This window comes from Petaurus breviceps, unplaced genomic scaffold (assembly GCF_028583685.1).
Source record: "Petaurus breviceps papuanus isolate PSGF00001 unplaced genomic scaffold, PetGlider_PUasm1.0 220, whole genome shotgun sequence".
Lineage (NCBI taxonomy): Eukaryota > Metazoa > Chordata > Mammalia > Diprotodontia > Petauridae > Petaurus > Petaurus breviceps.
Genome location: NW_027185876.1, coordinates 5154667 through 5179333, shown reverse-complemented (window position 1 = coordinate 5179333; position 24667 = coordinate 5154667). Strand labels below are relative to the sequence as shown.

The 24667-nt window shown below is 36.7% G+C and overlaps 1 protein-coding gene across 1 annotated transcript in view; it reads right to left on the bottom strand.

The window, feature by feature from the left end:
* The window catches only part of MCOLN2 (mucolipin TRP cation channel 2), an 85213-nt gene that overhangs the window by 25577 nt on the left and 34969 nt on the right, over positions 1–24667 (bottom strand). Inside the window, exons 3-7 of the mRNA XM_069094590.1 lie at positions 20944–21117; positions 18064–18217; positions 12424–12511; positions 11514–11610; positions 6772–6871 (exon numbers count right to left, since the gene is read on the bottom strand). Coding sequence (XP_068950691.1) covers positions 6772–6871; positions 11514–11610; positions 12424–12511; positions 18064–18217; positions 20944–21117 — 613 coding nt within the window. The remainder of the gene's footprint in view (positions 1–6771; positions 6872–11513; positions 11611–12423; positions 12512–18063; positions 18218–20943; positions 21118–24667) is intronic.

Below are 24667 nucleotides of genomic sequence, written 5' to 3'. Positions count from 1 at the left end.
TGGGTCAGCAGTTCCACTCAGCAACGTTTTGTTGCTAACAATGTATCTGAGATTTCTTTCTAAGTCTTTGGTGTTAAGCAATGAATCAATAAGCATATATTATGTGCCAACTGTATGCCATGCACTGAGGCTACAAATACAAGGAAAGAAACAATCCTTTCACTCAAGGACCTTACAATCTCCTCCTTTAGATGCCTGGAGAAGTGATATTTTACATCTTTTTTTTAGTCATGTCTTTTTTTCTCTATAAGAATATCCAGAACTATGATGATTGAGTCCAAGGGTCCAGAGTCCACTGTGTTTGGTGGTTTGTTTGTTTTTTTCAAGTGCAACAAACTTGTCCACATTTCATCTATCTCTTGTTTTTTCAGGGTTTTGTGGGGTTAAGTGCAACAATCTTGTCCATATTTTGTCTCTTTTTTTTCAGTTTTATGTTTAAATGCCCTCAGGATGATTTTGATTATTTGGGGATCTCATCAATCATTCTTAAAAATGGATTTTCCCTCTCTATGGCTGAGCAGCATCGTGAAAAGACTGTTGGTTTTGGAATAAGGAAGATGTGACTTTGAATTCTTTCTCAGAGGCATACCCCTCTCAGCCTCAGTTTCCTCATTTGCAATATGGGAATAATGATAGCATCTACTTCACAGGACTATTGTGAGGATTAAATGAGATAACACATAGGAAGCACTTTATAAACCTTAAGATGCTTTATGAGTATTATGTCATTATTTATATCATATTATATTATATCATATCATATTATGTGATATTATATCATATTATAAGTATTATGAGGCAACACTGACCATAATTTTCCACAATCTTTCTAAGATTTTTGAACTGATTTGCGTTCTAAACCACTGCTGCTATTACCGGTCACATCTCACTAGGTAGAAAACCATGACTAAGAGAGTTTTTAGTTTCTTTTGTTCACCCAGTTATGGCAACTGGTTTATGATGCTTAAATTTTTGCAAAAAAAAAAATTGCTATAATCAGTATTGGTTGCCCATTCCTCCGTCTATTTCCTATTTTTTGACATAAAAAAATCATTTAAATAGAACAAGTTGCAGTTGCTCCAAAAAGTTTGCAAAGCTGAGTATATAGAGTTAATAGACATTTATTAAGCACCAACTATGTGCCAGGAACCAAGCTAAGCACCTCAGACACAAAGAAAAGCAAAAGATAGGCCCTGCTCTCATGAAACTCCCAGTCTAATGGAGGCGACTACACGATGACGCACAAACAATTATGTACAAGAAGATATGTGCAGGATAATTGGGATAATCAATAGGAACAAGGTACTAGAATTAAGAAGGATCAGGAAAGGCTGCTTGTAGGAGGTGGGATTTTAGCTGGAATTTGAAAGCAAGAGGAAAAGATGGAGAGGGAGAGAATTCCAGGCATGATGAATAGTCAATGAAAATGGGAGGTGAAGTGCCCTATGTAAAGAATATCAGTATAAGAAGGTGAAAAATTTTTTTCAGTCAATTTAAGTTTCAGGTAAAGTTCTAATCTGAGAGACTTGAGGGAGGGAGTGCCATGGGAGATTTAAGAAGGGATGACAAGGGTTGGAAAAGTCACTGTGATGACAGGCACAAAGATTTAATTGGGGAGATTGCCTTGCTGTGGTGAGGACCCAGTTAAGATTATATAGCATAAACTTGTAACAGATTGAGTTAGCAGAGCTTTCATGATTTTTTCCAGTTTCTATCAGTAGCACTAGAGTGCAGTGAGTAGTGGGAGTAATCCAAGGCAGAGGCTTTGGCAGGGCAAGATCATCAACAGGGTAAGGTGGCAAAGGACTTAAGAAGAAAAGAGCGTACAATATACAAATTGAGCTGGCCCACCAAGGATTCACAATTGAGAAGTGCATAGTTATTGTAGGGATGATAGCCTAGGAAAGAACTTAGGGGGATCAAGGGATTGGCGGTCACAGAGGGGATGGAGAACATGGATCAGGGTTACAAGGCAGAGGGAGAGGTGGAATACCAACAGATTGTGATCAGATACGGGACTTTTCGGAGTTTTATGAAAAACGGTGCATTTGTGAGAGACAGAACGAACGTGGGTACAACCATTTCTCTGTAAAGTAGAAGAGTAGATCAGAGAAAATAAGTAAAGAAAGTCAGTGCATAGAGTATTTGACATAGACAACTGAATCAGGAATAACTCCCAAGTCAGTCATGAATCATTTCTTGTCCCTTAAAATATGAATCTTAGTGTCCCTAGTATTTTTGTTTCTCACTACGTCTTGTTTGTTCTAAAAGTTTTAGCACAGTTTTAAGCTTTAATAGCTATTTAATAGTTTTAAGGTTTAAACGCTATTAATAGTTTTAAGCTATTAAAACTTAAAACAGGAGTAAGACTTTTGAGACATCCCATACAAGTATAAGACTTCTGTGAGGTCTAGAAGGCTTCAGTTATTCTCACTCCTTACTCCCGAATCATGTTTTCCATTGATTTTCACCCTTCTCATCTACATTCACATTTTCATTTAAATTGCCGTATCTCAAAGTATATGATGATTTCATTTGAAAGGTCCTGCCAAGTTCACCATAAAATTTTTCTACCTCTTCTTCCTCTTCATCAGATGCTGGTGAACAAGCCACAATTATTTTCATGGTAGTCTTTTTTTTTTACAAATACTTATCATAAGTAATACGAGATGACCAAAACTCCCTTTAAATTATATTTCTTGTTGTTTTGGACAGACTATAAAATCAACTTTACCAACTTCTATATTTAATGCTCCAGTGACTCCCTGAGCCAACTTCTGTTTAATCTGCAAATTCCTTGTTTTCTGGTTTCATTTTTAGTAAGAATGATAAGACAAATGAGATTTGTTTCTTCAAGTTGTAAATTCACTATCTGGTCACTATCATTTAGAATACCAATGGCACTGAGAATGCCAAGTGAAAATTTATAGATAGTCTAAAAACTATGTAAAACTTCATACCTTTGCTCTCTTTTCCACTACTCTGCCATCACTGAAGAAGCAGAAAGGCATCAGATGGCACTGAGGGCCATCTTGCATTTATTTTCCTTTATTTCATTGGTTGCTATGGCCAAAGAATTCACCTTCCAGAGTCTACTAGAAACAAGTCTCTCCATACTCAGCTGGCTTAAGTCCTCAAAAAGCAGACAATTCTGTTTCCACAACTGGCCTCAAAGCCTGTTGAGTGTGGAAGAACCTGCTTGAGCATGGGCCACTGTACCCAGTCTTTGAGAACTCAGGTTCACCAGAATGCCACAAGGGGGCACTAGATTAGGACTTGATGGAGGTCAGGCCAGTCTATACAAGTGCAATTCTGTATTCATCTATTGATTTCAATGCATTTGAAATGGATAAAATGTCTATTGGCTTAACAAGCATCTCACTAAACTTGCCCCAAGGTCAATAATCAAAAGAAAGGTCTCATAAGGGTCATATATACAAGTTCTAATGACACTTTTTGTAGCAAAGACCTGAATGGAATCTGATGCTGAAGGGGCATTTTTGGCACTTGTACAGCACCCTTCTCTACCTGAGAAATGGCTAAATAAACTGTATTATACAAATGCAATGGAATATAATTATGCCATAAGAAAAGATGAACATGGAGAATTCAGAGAAGCATTAGAAGAACTATATGAACTGATGCAATGCAAAGCAAGCAGAATCAGAGACATAATACACACAATGACTATAACACTGTAAATGGAAAGAATAAAAACACCATAAATTGAATTCTGTGCAATTATAACGGCTACTCTTGGCCCTAAATAAGAGATGTAAGAATGCATCTCCCTCTTTTCCTTATAAATACTGGTGTAGAAGACTACATCCGCTGTTGAACATGACTGGAGTTAGGAGTAATTTTGCTGAACTATTTTATTTTCCTCTATATTTCTGTAAGACATGGCTCTATGGGGGGGGGGGGGGGGGAGATATATTGGAAATGAAAGTGATATTTTTCAAAACTCAGATGCAACTGAGTAAAGTAGGTAGAACCAGGAGAACAATTTATACAATGGCCTACAACACTGCAAAGACAAGTGACTCAAAAGGTTAAAAAATTCTGATCAGTGCAATGACCACTATGGCTCCAAAGGATCACTGATAAAGCACATGTTCTGCCTCCTGACATTGAGGTTTCGGACTTGAAGTAAAGAATGGGACATATCTTTTCACGCAGGGACAATGTGTGGGTTTACTTTGTTGCACTATATTTGACAAAGGAGTGATTTTTTTTCTTCTGCAAGTGAAGACTTTGCAGATAGGAAAGGGGTAATAGTGATGAAAGGGAAAAGAAGGGAAGAGAAGGGGAAGGGAAGATGGATATGGCCTAAAATTGGAACTCGATTAAGTTAGAATACACAGTTGGCCTCAGAGTGAGGACAGTAGCATCATACAGTGAAAAGAACAATGAATTTGGAGTCAGAGGACCTCAGTTCAAATCCTGCCTCTGACTCTCACTACCTGTATGATTTGGAGCAAGTCATTCAAATTTCTCAAGCTTTCCTTGACCTCATCTTCCTTATTTGTAAAATAAAGGGCTAGACTAAAGGGGTTCTGAGGTATCATCTGGATTAGATCTAGACCATATGGCCTACCTCTCATACATACTGGGTGTGAGACCCTGGGTAAGTCACTACTGCCCCCCTCCTTTATTCTTTTCCTTTCCTTCTTTCCTTTTTTTCCTTCCTTCCTTTCTTTTTTCCTTTCCTTCTGAACTTTTTCTTTTTTCTTCCTTTCTTTTTTCTTTTTTCCTTTCCTTCTGTCCTTCTTTCTTTTCTTTCCTTCCTTTTTTCTTTCTTTGCATCCTTCTTTCTTTTTTCTTTCCTTCCCTCCCTTTCCTTCCATCCTTTCTTTTTTCCTTCCTTCCTTTTTCCTTTTTACTTCCTTCTTTTCCTTTCCTTCCATCCTTCTTTTTTCCTTCCTTCCTTTTTTCCTATTTCTTTTCTTCCTTTCTTCTTTTCCTTTCTTTCCCTCCTTTTTTCCTTCTTTCTTTTTTCCTCACTTCCTTTTTTCCTTTCCTCCTAATCTTTCTTTTTTCCTTCCTTCCTTTTTCTTTTTTCCTTTCCTTCTGTCCTTTTTTCTTCTTTCCTTCCTTCCTTTTTCCCTTTCTTCCTTTCTATCCTTCTTTCTTTTTTTCTTCCCTCCTTTTTTTCTCTCTCTCTTCCTTCCTTCTCATCTATGTATTGTGTATGTATATGCACATGCCCAGGCACAAGCACACCTTTAAATCAGTTTCCAGGACTCCACTGAAGTTTAAGTTTGCGAAGTCTCAGGAAGGAACTCTCTAATCATAATTACTTACAATCTAAAAGCAACAGCCATGTCCCAAATGAAAGGGGCTACATCAAGACAGGCAATAGGACATTTATAATAGTAGAAGGAGTAACATTCTGGACATTTTGGTAATGCACTCTTAGTTTAGCTTTTAGCTAATCAGAGAGTTACTTAAAGCAACAAAAGGCACAGTCTGGCAGAGGACCAGAGGAAACCACAATTCAACAGCAAGGGTACGCTAAAAGATTAGTCATGTTGAAGTCCATTAGAAGGAGGAAAATGGCAAAGGACATGGAAGAACCCAGACCTTTGAGTCATATAATCAAAAAACCTGCGTCACACACCATCCATTTCAATGTTCCCCTTTATAGTGTTTATGCTCTCCTTCTCTCCTGGCATGACTAATAACTTGGAAGAATACTTCTGAAATATAGCTTTTGATATAAAAGAAATATCATGGGAAAGAAGAACGAACATGAAATCAAGAGAGCCCTGGGTCTGAATCCCACCCCTCACCCTCATTTACTCCTAGATGTGTGGCCACAGGGAAGTCACGGCAAATCAGCATTGGTTAATAGCCATATGCAAGATAGCTACTACTATTAGCTATCATAGGCTCACAGGACCAAAACTGGAAGGAGCTTTAGAGATGATCTAGTCCAGGGGTGAGGAACCTGCAGCCTTGAGTCCACATGTAGCCCTCCAGCTCCTCAAGTGCGGCCCTTTGACCAAATCAAAACTTCATATAACAAATCCCCTTAAAAGGATTTGTTCTGTAACAAAAGGCTGCATCCAAGGACCTAGTCAGCCACATATGGTCTCAAGGCTGCTGATCTAATCCAAATCTCATTTTGCAGATAGAGTCATGGAGAGGTCAAATGATTTCCTTAAGGTCATACAGGTATCATCGAGTCTCTCTGATTCTCAATTTACTCATCTATAAAATAGGAATAACAACATGTGTAGTAATTGTCTCATAGAGCAGCAAGGTGATTCATTGGATAGAGTGCTGGGCCTGGAATCAAGAAGACCTGAGTTCAAATTTGACTTCAGAAACTTACTAGCTACGTAAGCCTGGGCAAGTCACTTAAGCCTTTTTGCCTTAGTTTCCTCATTCATAAAATGACCTAGAAAAGCAATTGACAAAGCACTCCAATATCTTTGCCCAGAAATAGGGTCACAGAGACTCAGACATGACTGAAAACAACTGAACAACAGCAAAGTAATTGTCTCAGGATCATTGTGAGGATCAAACCCAAAAAGGCACATAAAAAAAATGTTTTGCAAACCTTCAGGCTCTTAAAAAATATTAGCTATTAATAAAACCTGAAAGTGGATTTTCTGAGCAAATCTCTCTTCTTCCCAAATAATAACACACACATATATACACACACATTCTTGCAAAAGAAATACTTTGCAAATCTTTAAAACACTATGAAAAGTTATTATTGAAATCACCCATGATTCATAGTAGAAATATGCCTGTCACACTTACTTGATCCAGATATGTGTAAGCCTTTGCACTCCTGAATGTTGGCCTCAGTATCAAAATAGATTTTTGTTCTACCACTGTGAGCTTTATTGTTAAAGGTAATCTGTAGAGACAAAAATATGGAAAGAATGACTTAAAGAATTAATACTGATAAAACCTGGTGTGGGGAAATGGAGTTTTGGCAGGGACCTAGCAAAGATGGCAGCCCTACACGGCTGTCTGACTTGTTTGTGGCCCCCTTGGGCTCTGGGAAGGACTCTAGGTGTGTTTCCTCACTGCCTGGAACTGGAGAAGGGCTACCAAGATCCCCAAGCTGGGTTCTGTAAGCCCAACATCCCAAAGTCACCCTGCTCCACCTCCAGAACCTCAGGTCATGGAATTTTATAGCTCAAGTAAAGCTTAGAGATTATCCAGTTTAACCCCTCTTAGTTCCTCTCAAGAAGGCATTATTGCATATATCATATTTGTATTCTTGGGACAGCTAGGTGGCAAAACACCAGGCTTGGAGTCAGAAAACCTGAGTTAAAATGAAGCCCCAAACACTTACTACTTGTGTGACCCTGGGCAAATCATTTAACCCTGTTGGCCTCAGTTTTCTCCTATGTCAGATGAGCTGGAGAAGGAAATAGCAAACCACTCCAGTATCTTTGCCAAGAAAATCCCAAAAGGGGTCATGAAGAGTCAGTGAACAAAACAAGAGACAAAAATATGGGAAGAATGACTTAAAGAATTAATATTACCTATAACAAGGGTGTCGCCCCCCCCAAAAAAAATTACTTGGAAATCCAGAGACCATTATTTTTTTATTACATATTCACATAGGGTAAAAATTTTTTCTTTTGCATTTTTTTGAGGTCTTTAAGATGAATTAAACAATTAAGGTTCAAAGAAAAGTAATTTCAGGGGCTCAATTCAGGCTAGTTTCTCATTGCCCAGATTCTGTGATACTTTAGGGCAAGAGTTCTAACCTGGAGGTCCAACAACTTATTTTAAAAATATTTTGATAATTGTGATTCAATAGAATTAGTTTCCCTTGTAATACTATGTTTAAATGCACTTTATACATTTAAAAACATCATTCTGAGAAGGGATCCCTTAGGTTTTACCAGACAGTTGTCAAAAAGATAAATGACACATTAAAAGGCTACAGGCTTTTTGGGTTCTAGTAGGGCTGACCAATATGACCAAAGGTCAGGGTTGCCATGAACAGGTGTCAAAGGACTGCCATCTTTGCTCCTCCTCCTTCAAAACCAAATGCAACACAAAAGCCAGTTGTTACACTAAACAGAACTAACAAATGCTGACACTATTCATTTGTGAAATGCCTTATTTTCTCACATTGGCTCCCTCTTGCTTCATCCATGCTCCAAAGACTGCACATGAAACTCTGAAAACTGCACGAATCCCAATGATGGCCAAGTGTGCTTTCGTGGTACATCCTATGAGTTTAAATGTTGTCACAAAATCCCTTCCAAATCCTTCAAATTTTAATACTAAATCACTTTAATTGGAAAAAAAACGGAAGCAGATTATGAGGAAAAGTGATGGAGAAGCATTCTTTTTTTTAAAAAAATCTAATAAAAACGATAGGGAAATCATGAATGTTGAATATATTTTATCACAAATTGAAGGCAAATAGTCACAGAATTGAAAGTAGATATTTCATATTCCCAGTCAAAGAAAAGCTACTTTCCTAAACATGCATTCAGCCTACTCCCCTTCTTAAACCTATCTTGGCTGAAAATTACATTTCTGAGTTCATTTTTGGATTCAGAGATTGCAAAGCTCTTTAAGGGTGGTACTTGTGTCCATTTTCTTCTTTTAATTACTCCTACCTAGCACAATACCTTGCATACAATAGGAGTTTAATAAAAGTTTATTGGATTGAAGATTGAATGCATGCTACAATAATATCAGCAAGCCCAAACTCAGCAAGAGAAAGTCAGGTCCCCATAAAGCTAGTGCCTATGGATTCATTTTTGCACCCACAGGTATAAGCCCTAATTTAAAAACTCCATCTATAACTGAATTGCCCCACCCTTCAGTATTTCATCCAATCCTACTGATCTCTAAGACTAAATTTCTTTCTACTTATTCTCCTTCCCACTCTCCCCTCCCCAAATAGCTATTCTGCAACTTGTATATATGAGTTGAGATTGAAGACAACATAAAATAATTCACCACCATCTTCTACACAGCCTTTAGCACATTTTGAATCATTAAATAAATGATATCAACCAGGTGTTTAGGCTTTTTAAAGATATAATCAAGCTGTCTCAAAATAAAATAAGTAAGAGCTTGAATTTAAGGCCAAAAAAATGACTTCTTTTTATGCCCATACTGAAATGTGGCCCCTCTAAGGTTGGAATATAAGAAATAGTCCCTAAGAAAAATACCACTCTTTTTTTAAATATACAAATGGACATTTTGATTAGGTTGGTCCCCCAAAATGCATCACCTAGCATAGTTTGTAATTCTTTTGGTCCAAATCCATAATTTTATCAGTACAAAGAACTCCCAGCATAGAAACTTCCTCCACTGATGCAAATGGGCAACATGTTTGTAACTTGAAATCTTAATAGTTATCTGGGAAACCAAGATGTTAAGTGACTTGCCCGGATATGTCAAAGGTAGAACAGGAATCCAGATTTTCCTGGCTGGCCCTCTATTGAGTACATCATACTATCTTTCCTTGAGCAGTGTTGTTAGTTGAAAGGCATTGGGTAAATGCTGAAAAAAATCTTCTCATCTTCAAGTATTTTCATTATAATAAAATTTTACAAATGTTTATTAAACACCTACTATGTGCAAGCAACTAGGAAACAGGTCTCATTGAAAACCTGTCTTTTCAACATCTTCATTTCCCCTCCTCCTAATTAATTTTCATGTTTATACCACTGGAAAGGTCATGTTTGCTTCTGAGCAAAAAAAATTATGTTTCATGACAAAACACTGCCTTCTATAATAATAGCTGGCATGTATATGGTACTTCGAGGTTTGCAAAGTGCTTTACAAATATTACCTCATTTAATGCTCACAACAGCCCTGCCAAGTAGGTGCTATTATTGTCCCCACTTTACTGATGAGGAAAATGAGGCTGAAAAGTGGTTAAGTGACTTTCCCAGATCCACACAGCTAGGTCTAGGCCAAAATTTGAATTCATATCTTACTGACTTCAAGTCCAGAATTCAATCTATTGTGCCACCTAGATGCCTTACTACTCATCTACTTTACCAGTTTAAGTTTCGATGTGTTTATGTCTTCGAGATTAATGTATTTTTTTTCCAGACTTAGTTCTACAAGGTGCTGAAGACTCCCAAAGACTCAAACTGTTGGGACAATAACTCATTATTTGACAAAAACTGCTGAATAAACTAGAAAACAATATGGCAAAAACTATTCACATCTCATACTGTATACTAAGAAAAGGTCAAAATGGGTACATGACTTAGACATAAAGGGCAATACCATAAACAAATTAGGAAAGTATGGAATAGTTTGCCCATCAGATTTTGGATAAAAGAATAATTTAGGACCAAATAAGATGTAGAGAAAATCACAAATGTAAAATGGATAATTTTGATTTCATAAAATTTTAAAGTTTTTGCATAAACAAAACCAATGCAACCAAAATTGAAGGAAAACAATTTTAAAGTCAAGTATCTCTGTTAAAGGCCTCATTTCTCAAAAATATAAAGAACTGAATCCAATTTATAAGAATATAAGTCATTCCCCAATTGATAAATGGTTAAAGGACTCGAATAGGCAGTTTTCAGACAAAAAAATCAAAGCTATCTATAATCATAGGAATAAAATGTTATAAATCACTATTGATTAGATAAATGCAAATTAAAACAAGCTGAGGTACTACCTCACAACTTAGGTTAGATAATATGACAAAAAAGGAAAATGATAAATATTGGAAGGGATGTGGGAAAACTGGGACACTAATACACTATTGGTGAAATTGTGAACTGATCCAACCATTCTGGAGAACAATTTGGAACTATGCCTAAATAGCTACAAAATTGTACATATTCTTTGACCCAGCAATACCACTACTAGGTCTGTATTCCAAAGAGATTGAAAAAAAGGAGAAAGAACTTATTTGTGCAAAAATATTTATGGCAGCTCTTTTTGTGGTGGCTAAGAATTGGACATTGAGGGGATACCCTTCCATCAAGTAATGACTAAACAAGTCACGTTATATGATGGTAATGAAATATTATTGTGCTATAAGAAATGACAAACAGGATGATGTCGGAAAGACCTAATTGAACTGATACAAAATGAAGTGAGCAGAACCAGGACACTAGTCACAGTAACAGAAATATTATACAAAGAATAACTGTGAATGACTTAGCTATTCTCAGCAATAGAATGATCCAAGACTATCCCTAAGAACTCATAATGAAAAATGCTATCTGCCATCAAAGAAAGAACTGAAGCTATCTGAATACAAACCAAAGAAGACTTTCTTTTTTTCTTTCTTGAGCTTTCTTACATAAGATGACTAATAGGGAAATGTTTCTACATGATTGCATATGTATCACCTATATCAGATTGCTTACCATCTCAGGGAGGAGGGAAGTTTAGAATTCAAAACTTAAAAAAAAAAAAGAATGTTAAAAATTGCTTTTACATGTAATTGGGGGAAATGGAATATTATTTTTTTAATGGCTGAAGACTAGTCTCATTAAAAACTAGCCTAGAAATATACAAGATAAAACAGAAAACACACTTACAGTGTTATGAAAGACATAACAGTCTGGGAGCTCCCGAGCATGGATAGTCTGGAGGTCAATGCCTTTGAGGTTAAAGGAGATTTCAACTTCTAAAAGCCTGAATGGGAAACATTATTGATTTGAAATCAGAGAAGAAAAGTCATTCAAATGTCCATTCCCTTTGACCCAGTTGGGATCCCATTACTGGAGCTATACCCTGAAAGAAGTCAAAGACAGAAAAGGTTCATCTCAGATAAAACACCCAAATCAGTACTTTTGGGGAGGAGGAAACAAAAGTGGGTACCCATTGATTAGAAAGTGGCTGTGAACCAACTGTGATATGTGAATACAATGGAATGATATTTTGCCACAAGAAATGAAAACTGAGAAATTCTGAGATTTGAGAAAAGACTTGAAGAAATGAGCACAGACTAAGAGAAGCTGGACCAGGAGAACAAATTGCCCAATGGCCATGATGATGCGAACAAAAATAATACTAAAAGTCAGCTCAACTCAGATAAATTGCAGTGGCCAATCTTGGTCCTAGAGAAAAGATAATGAAATGTTCTTCTTTTCCTTTGGTAGAGAGGTAGGTGACCATGGGTGCTCAACATTGCATATACTGTCTCGCGGTTGTTTTTTAACCAGTTTTCTTTGTTACAAAGGAGGGCTCATTCAATGAAAGTGTGGGTATGTATGGATGAAGAAATGATTAATGAGTCATATATATATATATATATGACTCATATGACTCATCCATCATTATATGTATATATCCACATATATTATAATATATTATGTTATATATTATATACATATTATATATATATAAACTTTTTCTTAAAGTACCAAATGTTTAAATGTCATTGCTTGTCTGAATCCATCAATATAGTCCTTTTCTAAAAGTGAAAAAAAAATGTAATGTCTTTACCGATAAAATTCTAGACTGAAAAATGAAGAATTCATCCGATGTCCTGAATTCTCACTAGCAGGGACCTGTGGGTCTAAGTGGATACAATCTGAAACAATAAAAGAATAAAACATGTCATTAAACAAAGAAAGAAAGAGACTTAGCAACAAACCAATGCATTTTGTTTAATGCTGCTTTGGTTTTAATTAAAATGAAAATACGGCCAATGCATTTTAAAGAAAAGATGGGAAATGTCTGCTTGGTCCTTTATGAGCAAATGTGACTATGATTTCATCAATTTGGTAGATTTTATCCCTTAAAATATTTTTACTTTTTTATATTTCAAATTAGTTTTACTGTTCTTTATACCTTTAAAGAGTCTAGGAGGCAGTTATGGTATAGCAAGAAAGCCTGAATTAGAAATCAGAGTCCCTGAGTTCAAATCCCAGTTCTGTCACCTATCTATGTGGCCTTGGGCCAGTCACTTAACTTTATTGGGGCCTCAGTTTCCTTATCTGTAAAATTAAAAGGTGACCTCAAAAATCTCTTATGGTTCTAAATCGATAATCCTATGATCTGGGTTTAAATCCTACCTGACACATCTTGTATGATCTTAGGCAAAATCAATTTACCTGTTAAATTTCAGTTTCTTCATCTGGCTTCTAAAGCCCCTTGAGTCTCCAGTTCAATTATCCTATTTTGATTATAGGGCCAGTATCCAGAGTCCTGATTTATGTTCTCTCTGACTCCATCATCCATGCCTAAGGATGACACAGTCATGCAAAAGCTTTAATAGAACACTGGGCTTGAAGTCAGGAAGTCCTAAGTTCAAATCCAGCCTCAGACACTAGTTCTGTGATCTCAGACAAGTCAATTAACCTCTGCTTACCTCAGTTTCCTCAACTGTATAAGTGTTAGGAGTATAATAACAGCACCTTGTGGAGATCAAACGAGATAATATTTGTAAAGACTTTAGCAAAGTACTTGGCATACAGCAGGCACTATATAAATGCTTATTCTCCTCTTGAGGATATAAACTGTCACAATTTTTTCTTTGTATCCAGTGCCTGGCATATAGTAAGCATTTAATAAATGGGTGGTGAAGTGGATAGGGCACTGGGCTTGGAATCAGGAAGACTCTTCTTCATGAGTTCAGATCTGGCCTCAGATACTTGTTAGCTGTGTCACCCTGGGCAAGTCACTTCACCCTGTTTGCCTCAGTTCCTCTTCTATAAAATGAGCCTGACAAGGAAATGGCAAACTACTCCAGTATCTTTGCCAAGAAAACCCCAAATGGGGTCACGAAGAGTCAGACACAACTGAAAAAAAATGACTCAACAACAACATATGTGTAAATATACAATGTTATAGGAGATATATGGTAGATAAGAATCATTTCATCCAATGACTATTTTGGTTCTAGGACAGTAATACTAATTTCAATGGCTATAGGATTTATGTAATAAATTTTACAGCATTATTCATAGTCATTGACATAATTTTTTCAAATGGAATGTGGCATTGGTATTTTGAAAGTATTACTTAATAATTTGGAAACTTTCCTCTATTCAGTCTGAATGTAAATCCACAAGTCTGGGAAGTAACCATGAGAAAACAAAAGTAAGATTATTCAAAAAGAATCCTTTCACACATTATGCCTGTCTTCAATGAAGGACATGAGTAGTTCGAGTTGCCAAACTTTTCTTTTAAAACAAGGCTATATAGCTGTTTCCTCTGCTAAAAGTTTCTCTCTGCAAAGAAAATATAGATAATAAAGTCCAACAATGGTCATATGAGAGGAACATTCCATCTTATAAAAGCAAAGAAAATAACTTAGAATTACAGGATCAGCAACCCGTCACCAAATAGTCTGGATACAAAAACTACTTTCCTATCAGATATTCATTTAAGCCACATTTCTAGAACTTGTTTTTCAGGGGAAAAATTAATAATATGATACAGCTTCGTGAAACATTAGGAACAGGCTACCAAGAAGAGGTCACTGAACAAATCTTCAGACCCAGCCTGTATTCTTATCACCGCATAAAACCTCCCTTGTGGAGGGGGCCTAAGGGTTCCTCATGGTAAAGTATGACAGGTCTGTGATATATTCTTGGCCTTACAAAAGTGTAGAGAAGGGCCAAGCTTCACCCAACAGGCAGAAATCAGACAAAACCAAACAGTGGGCACTGCCACGCTGTTCCCCAAGACTGCCTGGAATGATGTCATCACTAGTTGATAAGAGGCACACCCAGCCAAGGTCTTCTTAAACTCTGAGGGGGCTGGGCACTGTGGGTATGCTCTTCAGGTCATGGCCACATGGACAATAACCGACTGGCCAGGGAGCCCAGAAGTAGGCAAAGAGGAGCAGGAAATAGGTTTCATGATTGTATTACTATGTCAATTTACCAAATAAAGTTGGTAGCCAACCTGAATCCCCGCACACATGGTCAAATGCTGATGGTAGTGTAGTGGACAGAGTGTCAAGTGTGGAGTTAGGAAGACCAGAGTTTGAATCCTTCCTTAGTACTAGCTGTGTGACCCTGGTCAAGTCATTTTCATTTCAGCCTCCATTTCCTCATCTGTAAAATGAGGTTAATAATAGCATTTATTTCACAGGGTGGTTGTGAGGACCAAATGAGAATATCTATCTTTGTGTGTGTGTATATGTATATGCATATATGTTTATATGTCATACATACACCTATATACATACCTATATGTGTACATACACATACATATATATATGTGTGTAAGGTAGATCATAAACCTTAAAATGCTACATAACTGTTAGCTATTTTACTACATATGGAAAATCTAAATTTCAAATTTTGTCTAGCCATCTGTGCCAACATAGAAAAGAATATGACACTAAAGGGATAAATGCCGCTTTATTCAAACCATACCCAAGACTCAAAGCACTTAGCATTTCATGTCAAATGTGTGACATTTATATACAATAAACCTGGTAAAGTCCCAGGGAAATATTTTACATTAATAAAGATTAGTAATTTTCACTTAAAATAATAAAGCTAAGCAAAATATATTTTAGCATTTGGAACAAACTAATATTGAAATATACCAAAGTGTGGCTAGCATGGCATTGTGTGCTAAACTAGGGATCAGCAAGTTCTGGGTTCAAATTCCATCCTAGACCCTGCCTAACTGTTAGTTTGACCCTGGTGAAGTTTTCTCAATGTTAAGAGTCCTCACCTATGGGGCGGCCAGGTAGCACATCGAGTAAGAGCACCAGCCCCAGTGTCAGGATAACCTGGGGGATCGAATCCGGGCTAAGACAATTAGCATTCACCCAGAAATACTTGGCCGTGTAACCTTGAGCAAGTTACTTAGCCCCAATTGCTTTGAAAAAAAAAAAGAGTCCTCACATATAAAATGTAGATAATAATACCTGTACCATGGGGCTGTCCTAAAACTCAAATGAGATCATGGCATCATAGAGAGAGGGACGGTAAGGGCCTCATAAGCCATCTAGTCTAAGCCCTCATTTGACAGATTGAAGAGACTTAAATCCAGGGAAGTTGAGGTACTCACCCAAAATCATACTGGTAGTAAGCAATAGAAGATGGGATTTGAATCTAGGTCTTTCTGAATCATCTAGAAGTAATATTTCTTCACTGGACCATGCTGTATCCAGGTGTGTGTGTGTGTGTGTGTGTGTGTGTGTGTGTGTGTGTGTGTGTGTGTGTGTAAAGCTCTTTGCTCAATATAATAAAAATTATAATACTACCAAAGTAAATTTACACTTTTAATGCTGTACTAATCAAAGGACAAAGGGGACACTTTCTGAAACTTAATAAAACAATAACAAAATTCATTTAAAAAATTAAAGATCTAGAATATCAAGAGAAATGATAAAAAAAGAAGTAGGGATAAAGGGTGAATAGCACTTTCAGAACCCCACCCTATATTACAAAGCAGTAGCCATCAAATTCATTGGAACTGGTTAAAAAGTAGAAATGGAGATAAATGGAAAAGATTAGACAAGGAAGAATAAGAAACAAAGGAATTCAATGACCCAATGTTTGATGAAAAGGAAAATATAAATTGCTTGAGGGGAAAAGCTCCTTATCTGATGAAAGCTGCTGTGAAAACTGGAAAGTGGTCTGGCAGAAATTAGACTCAGACCAACATCTTACACCACACTCCACAATATTCTAAATGGATATGTAACCTTAACACTAAAGATCATATTATTAAAAAATTATAAGAGAAATAAAATCATATATAGTTATGAGTAAAAAAATGTATTCTTACCCAAACAAGAGATAAAGGCAATTAAAAAATATAATAACTTTGATTACATAAAAAACAAAAAGCTCCTGCACAGACAAAATTAATGCACACAAGATAATAAGGGAAATAGTCAAATGAGGAAAAAATTTCTCTGAAAAGGATTTGGTATTCAATACATATAAATATAGACAAATCTAAAGGCCTTTCTTCAAGTGGCTAAAGGATATGAATAAACAATTCTCAAAAGAATTGTGAAATATTCACAATTACATGAAAAGAATGCTCCAAATCAATAATAATAAGAGAAGTAAAAAATCAAAGCAATCCTGAGGTTTCCACCTCAAACCCTGCAAATCAGTAAAGATAACAAAAATGGCAATAGTCAATATTGAAGTGGTTATGGGAAAAAGTTAAACCAATTTATTGCTGGTAGAGTTATAAATTGGTACAATAATTTTGGAAAGCAATTTGAAATGATGTAAATAAAATTACTAAGATGCCCATACTCTTTAAACCAAGGAAATCTATAGATAAGAAGAATATCTCCCACATACTAAAATATTTATAGTAGCATTTTTTTGTGAAAGCAGAGAATTGGAATCAAAGTAGATTGGGAATGGCTAAACAAATTGTGGTACATGAATGTAATGGAAGAAATAATGTGTGTGATAAATACAGAGAAACATGGAAAGATCTTTATGAACTGATCCAAAGTGTAGTAAACAAAGTAAATGGAAAGAGCAACCACATGGAAAAAAATCAAAAGTGAATGTAGCAAAATTGTAAAGATTAAGCATGACTCAAATGAGGAAATATGAGGATATACCCAACCCACCCCTTCATGGAGGTGGTAGGGTCCATATGCGCTGTATATTGCTTGTGTTTTCAGATTTTTTTTAAATATATTGATCAGTTCTGATTTTTTCCTCTTTTTTAGTCTTTAAAAAGTATTATTTGTTATATAGGATGGCTCTCTCTAAGAAAGGGAAAAGGAGGATAAATTACTTTAGAAGGCTCTTTGCAAATTTCAAAGCATTATAAAAATTCTAGCTATTAATATATAAATGTCAGTTATTATGATTGACTATTGTTATTGGGGTGAAGACCTGCAAATTGCACTAGGCTATATGACCTTTGAAAAGTGACTTAACTTTGTGTCTGGGGCAACTCACAAAGATTTATCTTCCAAGCTATATATGGGATATGATCTACACTCATAGTGGGAGTTCCCACTTCCTATGAGTTCCTTCCACCATCTTGAATTTCCCTCACCAAAGTCCTTTCCAGGAGAAAAACAGAAAAGACTCTTATCAGAGAGGATAAGTGCAACTTCCCTCAGTGATATGAAGAGTTGTGTTCACCCCAACAATTCAAAAAGGAAGGTAATCATGAGTGTTGATACATTACCTAATTCAACTTCACTGTCTATGTTGAGGGTATAATTGGATGGGAGCACAGTGCCTTTCTTGTAATGTTTTTTGCACACTTTCAAACCAATTCCATCATCTTCATTTTCTTCATAACCAACCATGCCCAGAGATATATTCTTTAAACGATAGTACTGTTTAAAAGAAAGGAGGAAAAATAACCGAGCACCCATGTACTCTTATAAGTTAAATAAGTTAGGGGGAAAAAAAACTTACAGATTTATACAAGAAAAGCATCCCCATTCTTGCCCCCTACCAGTTTAAAGGGTCCGTTTGGGTCTCATATCCCCCAATGTATACAGGTAATGGCAACAGAAGTTAAATTAAATGACTTCCAAATGCTTTGCAGGCAACCTCCAAAAGCCTCATGACAAACGTTCAAAAGGAGAATGTGCTTCTCACACAGCAGGGGAAAAGGGAAGTCTATAGCTGTAAAGGTGATATTTTCTTGTGCCAATATGCTTCTCCCCCATCCTCCCAACTCCCCCTCATGAATGTATCTCACACTTCTCCAGATATTCGACTACCAATTAAATATACAGCTAGGGTTTTCCTGCTATTTTAATGACAAGACTTACAGAGGTCCCAGGATTTCAGAGCAGTATTTTTCTTCTGAGAACTGCTTAGAGCTCTAGGTTAGGAATTCTTAACCTGAGATCCTTGAACTTGCATGGGGGGGGCAGGGGGGAGGGGATGGAGAAGAATCACATCTTTAACTAATCTCTAACTGAAATTTAATGTTTCCTTCAACAATGGATAGAGGTAACACAGCACAATGATATTAAGTAGAATCCGACTGCCAAAGGCCTTCATACCCCAAAAGAGGTTAAGAACCCTGTAGGTGGTCAAAGAGAGAGTAGATTGTAAATTTACCCTAGAATGGAAATTCCTCAAGGGCTAGTATTATTTCACTTTTGTCTTTGTATTCCTAAGGCCTAGCAACAGTTAATTAGTAATCACTTAACAAATTCTTGAGTAATAAGCAAAAGGATCCCAGGGAGATAAGGAAGGGATTTAAACTCTATTTGGAAATCAATGGGTCTAAATGGAATAGAGAGCAGCTAGGTGGCTCATCTGAGAGAACCCTAGACCTGGAATTGGGAAGATCGAGTTCAAATCTGCCCTCAGACACTTGGTAACTTTTGTGACCCTCAGCAAGTCACTTAACCTCTGTTTGCCTTAATATACTGGAGAAAGAAATGGCAAACCATTCTAGTATCCTTGCCTGGGGTCATGAAGAGTAGGACTCAACTGAACTACAACAAGAACAAAATAGGATATAGGCCAATAATTAAAATAGTACCAAAAAAAAAAACCTTTCTATTTGTTTTGGATATTTTCACATGTTTATTTTGGCAGATGTGAAAATACTTCCTGCACATATCCCCATCTCTCTTCAAAACACACAGAATCAGGCAGAATACTTTCAAAACTTTTACAGAAAATATGTTGCTCCAAAGTCCCCCAAAACCCCAGGTTCCAGAATTGCAAACATTCACACTTCTAAAAAGTTACTCAACAAGTCAGGGAACAGAAATGTGAAGAATGCATCCAATTCCCTTTTCTTTGTCCATTCTGATGAAAGCAAACCTTTCTCACTGAGATCTCAGCAGTTTCCAAACTAAATCTTACAACAGAGAATAAAAAAGTAACCATGTCCATGTAATAATCCTTCAATAAAATGACACCTTGCACAAAACTAAAGGAAATGACAAATTTCAAGAGCTGGTTCTGTCAAATTACCACTTAGGGCTGAGAGATGATATCCCCAAGAAGAAAAACCTTAAGTCTCTCCCTTATGGGTTTTAGGACAAAGTAATTGCACCTATTTCACATCTCCAGTTGGAGAACTATCCATTCTCTTTTAGCAAAGGATGTAGTGTAGGGATTGATTGAGGGGAAAATGCACTAAAGTATTCATAAGCATTAGCAAAGGAGGAAAAGTGGGGCCAGGGATGCATTTTCCCATAGAAACAATGGCATAGGTGTGGGTTAGCTTCTTAGGGGCAGTCCAGAAAAACTTGCTTAAGTGACAATGTTCCCAACATACGTGCAGTACAGCACCATGAGACTTGATTACTTTGCTTAATGCTATTTCTTTAGGAAAATGGATTCAGAGTCAACAGAAAGACAGAGTCTCAAGAGTCAGAAGGGATCACCAAGGTCAGATAGCCTGACCTGAACCTGAATAGGCTCCCCATTCTATAGAGTCCTTGATGAGTGGTCAGTTAGCCTTGGCTTCAAAACCTCCCATCCCTCCAATTCCTGACAATCTATTCTACTACTTTGGGAGAGTTCTATTGGGACTTTTCCTTACCCAGAACTGAAGGAAGGCTACCTCTTCCCTGTTACCTCTACCCATTAAGTCCCAACTTGATATATCAAGAACAGTTTTCTGTCCCCACCCTACCCCCAGCTCCCATGCCAGGGGAGAAAGTCTTTCCTCTTCATTCTCATATACCTATCTGACCAGAGTAATAGGGATTCATGCTTCTTTGGGGGTAGCACCTTGGCTTGGGGCCCAACAGAGCAGGAATCAGAGCCACAGAATTCCAGAATGTAAGTTAGAAATGGGTCTTAGCTATCATCTACTTCAACCTGTACACAAAAGAAACCTCTATAATGGGGAAATCATCCAGAATCAAGGGCTATAGGTATAAAGTGGGAATATGGGAGAGTTGGAGATGTTTCCAGAAAGAAAAAGGGGAAAGAAAGTTCCCAAATGCTAGAAAGATGACAGAAAGAATTCCCATGGTTCAACTGAGGTCAACCCCAGGTAATTACTACATATAAAGGACGTTTCCAAGTGGTCTACAAGGACCTTCTTTCTGTGTGGACAAACCTAAAGGAAAATACTTACCTGGTCAATGGCAAAAAATATGCTTTCATAGACATCTTCCTGCGTATAGACACTGCAACTGTAGTCATCTTCATCTGTGCCAGAATATCCCTTTAGAAACAAGTGCTTAAAAGCCATGGTATTATCATCTTTGAAAGAGACCACCAGCTGGTTATTCAGACCAAAAAGAACAAGCTGAAAAATATAACGTTAAAAGAAAAGCATAATCATTACCTAAGCTATTCACCGGTTGGAATTTAATCCATATAGTTCAACAAGCAGTGATTTAAGTATTTCTGTTGGTTAGGTGCTGGGCTAGGTGCTAAGACCACTATGACAAAAGAAACCAATCCCTGTCCTCATAGGAGAGAGTTGGGGGAACAGATAAGTAAACAAAACATACATAGATAAGAAAATATAAAACACATACAAAATAATCTTAATGGGAGGTGGGGAGAAGCAAAAACTGGGATCAATCAGCAAAGATTTTTATATATTATTGACCTTGATTAAAGGTGTCCATGACTTTACAAAGTAAAATCATTTTCAATGATAGAAAGTATGTACTACTTGCAAGGGAGAAACACCAGAACCCTTCCTAATAAATACAGGAGTAAAGTGAGGATGTCCCTTCTCCCCACTATTTAACATAGTGCTAGCATTGTCAAGGACAGCAATAAGACAAAAGAAAAAAAAATCTAAAAGTATACAATGCAAGGTTTTGCATTTTATAGCCATGCATATTTGTTACAAGGGTTTGGTTTTTCTTTTTTCTTTTTCCAAATTTTTTTTTGGGGGGGGTATAGGATGTTGAAAGAAAAAATAAATGTTTATTAATACAAAATAAGATAAAAGGTTTTCAAAAAGTAATTTAAAGTATCGACATTGACAAAGAGACAAAACCATCCCCATTTCTGGTATGATGATGTACTTGTAAAACTCCAAGAAATCATCAACACTATGGTGTCCACCTTATCCTCTTCCCACCAGATTCCCATCCTGAGAACCTGAACTCTGATTAACCAGCTTTCACCTTACCTTGTCTTATCCCATATCTGCCACACCATTTCCCATCCATTGCCAAGTCAAGCATACTCTTACAATGGCAAAGCACTAGAACTTTTCCTAAAAAATACAGGAGAAAAGCAAAGATGGTCCTTCTTCTCCCTCTCTCTCCTCCTTCTTCAAGCAGAACTCCAATCTCACCAATAAGACCTTGTGTTCTAATTGGTGAGTTTTCACTTGATTTTATCTGGCTCCTATTCCCACCATGCCACTTCTTTACCATCTCCACACCGCAGCACCAAAGCCAAGTACCTTTGCCACCCCCTTCCCAAAACTCCCCCCCAACTCTTTATAGTCTCCCCCTATCAGAAGGTACGCTCCTTGGAGGCAAAGACTGTCATTTGCCGGTATTCTTATAGCAGCCACTTAGCATGGAGACAGAAACACAGTAAGTGTTTACTAAATACTTTTTCATTTATTCCTTCAAAGAAACAAATTGAGAAAGTCAATAGCTTCAGCAATGTGGCAGGATACAAAATAAATTCACAAAAATGATCAGCATGTGTATAAAGTAATATTAAAATATAGAAACAAACAATGGAAAGAGGAATCCCATTCAAAATAACGATAAAACAAATAAAATATCTGGGTGCCAACCAAGGTCTATATAGCCAAAGTTATGGTTTTTCCAGTAGCAATGTATGGCCATGAAGAGTTGGACTATAAGGAAAATGGAACACTGCATAATCAATGCTTCCAAATTGTAGTGCTGGAGAAAACATTTGAGAGTCTCCTGGACAGCAAAATCAAATTAGTCAATACTTAAAGACTGAAGCTGAAGTTCAAATACTTTGGCCACATAGTGAGAAGATGGGACTCATTGGAAAAGACTCTGGCATTGGGAAAGATTGAAGGCAAAAGGAAAAGGGGATGGCAAAGGATGAGATGGATTTATAGTGTCATGGAAGCAGTAAATGTGAACTTGGACAGACTTCAAGATAGTGGAGGATGGAGGGGCCTGGTGTGCTATGGTCCATATGGTCAGGAAGAGTCAGACACAAATGAGTAATAACAAATGAACAATAACAACAAAAGTCAATCTACCATGAACATTTAAAACATATAAATACAGTGACAAAATATTCTTTAAAGAAATAATGAAAGATTTAAATACTTGAAGGAAGATTTCTTGCTAATGGTATATTATATTATACCAATATAATAAAAAATAATTAGATTACCTAAATTAGTTTACATACTTAATGTTACACCAAACTATGAAAGGAGTACTAAACAAAATAGTAGAGAGACAAAAAATAGAGACATAGACAAAATAATAACCAAATTCATTTATAAAAATAATAAAATCGAGCTTGTTCTCATAGAAGCATGTCCAGTGTAGGAAATCTAAAAGCCCCATGTTCATTTGTGGTAGCAGACAAGACTAGACTAGCACCCTGGGACTAGACCTATCCCAGAAGTCCAATTCTTACACAGTGCCCAACACAGGGTGACCAAGAGGCCCTATCCACAGAAGGCCAGAAACACACCTAACATAGAGAAATCCATGGACCCACTCTATAGGAGGCTCAACCAGACCAGCACCCAGTGTGGAATGATCCAGGGACCCATTCCCATTCCCATTTTGAGGAAAGAGAAAGAAACAGACCAACATCCAGGTATCCCACAACTAACCCTGAATCCAAACTAAATCAGCATTCAGGAAAACTGGACCTGGACCACACCAGGAAATGAGACCAGATAATTCCTAAAGAACTCAGGATTAGGCAAGACCCACTCACACCATCCAGGAATAAGGAAACAAAGTTTGATCAAAGGACAAATTCCAATCAAGAACATGAGAGATGAAATAAGAGAAAATGGAAGAAAATAATGAACACAATGAAGAAATACCTTTGACTGAGAGAAGCCCAAAGAGAAACCCAGAAGAAGAGAAAATAATACAAGTCCAAGTAGAGCTTCAGAAAAAACACTGTCCAGGCAACAAGGACTAAAAGAGTACCTGGAAGAAATGAAACAAGAGATATAAAATGGAAAATCTAGGGAGGGAAAAAAAAGTGTAAGAATACTGTGGAAGAGACAGTGATAAGCCCTACGTAAGAACTGAACTCCCTAAAAGTTAGAATGGGACAAACAGAAAGCAACAATTCCATGAGAGAGCTAGAAGCATTAAAACAAAATTAAATAATTGAGCAGAAAAAAACAGAAGAAATCATAAGAGATATGTGTATATACACATATATTATAAAAAAACTAATTTAAAACAGGTGACTCGTAAATTAAGTATCATTTGACTACCTAAAAATCGCCATTAAAAATACCCTATTTCAGGAAATCACTAATGAAAACTGCCCAGATCTCTTAGAACCAAAGAGCGAGGTAAAAAGAAAAAGTGACTTCTGATTACCTCCTGAAAGAAATTCGAAAATGAAAACTTCTAGAAACAATATGGCAAAAAATCTAGAGCTTTCAGGTCAAATTAAAAGTCCTGCAAACAGCCAAAAAGAAAATATTTAAGTTCCAAGGAGCAACAGGATCCCATAAAAGTTGTCAGTTGCCACTCAAAGGAAAAGGAGAGTTTGGAATATGGCATTCCAAGAGGCAAATGATACAGTCTTATAGATAAACACTATTTATCCAGAAAATCTTCATATAATTTTATGGAGGGAAAAATAGATCTTTAGTCCATTTTAGAAAGCCTTTAAATAAAGGCTTTCTA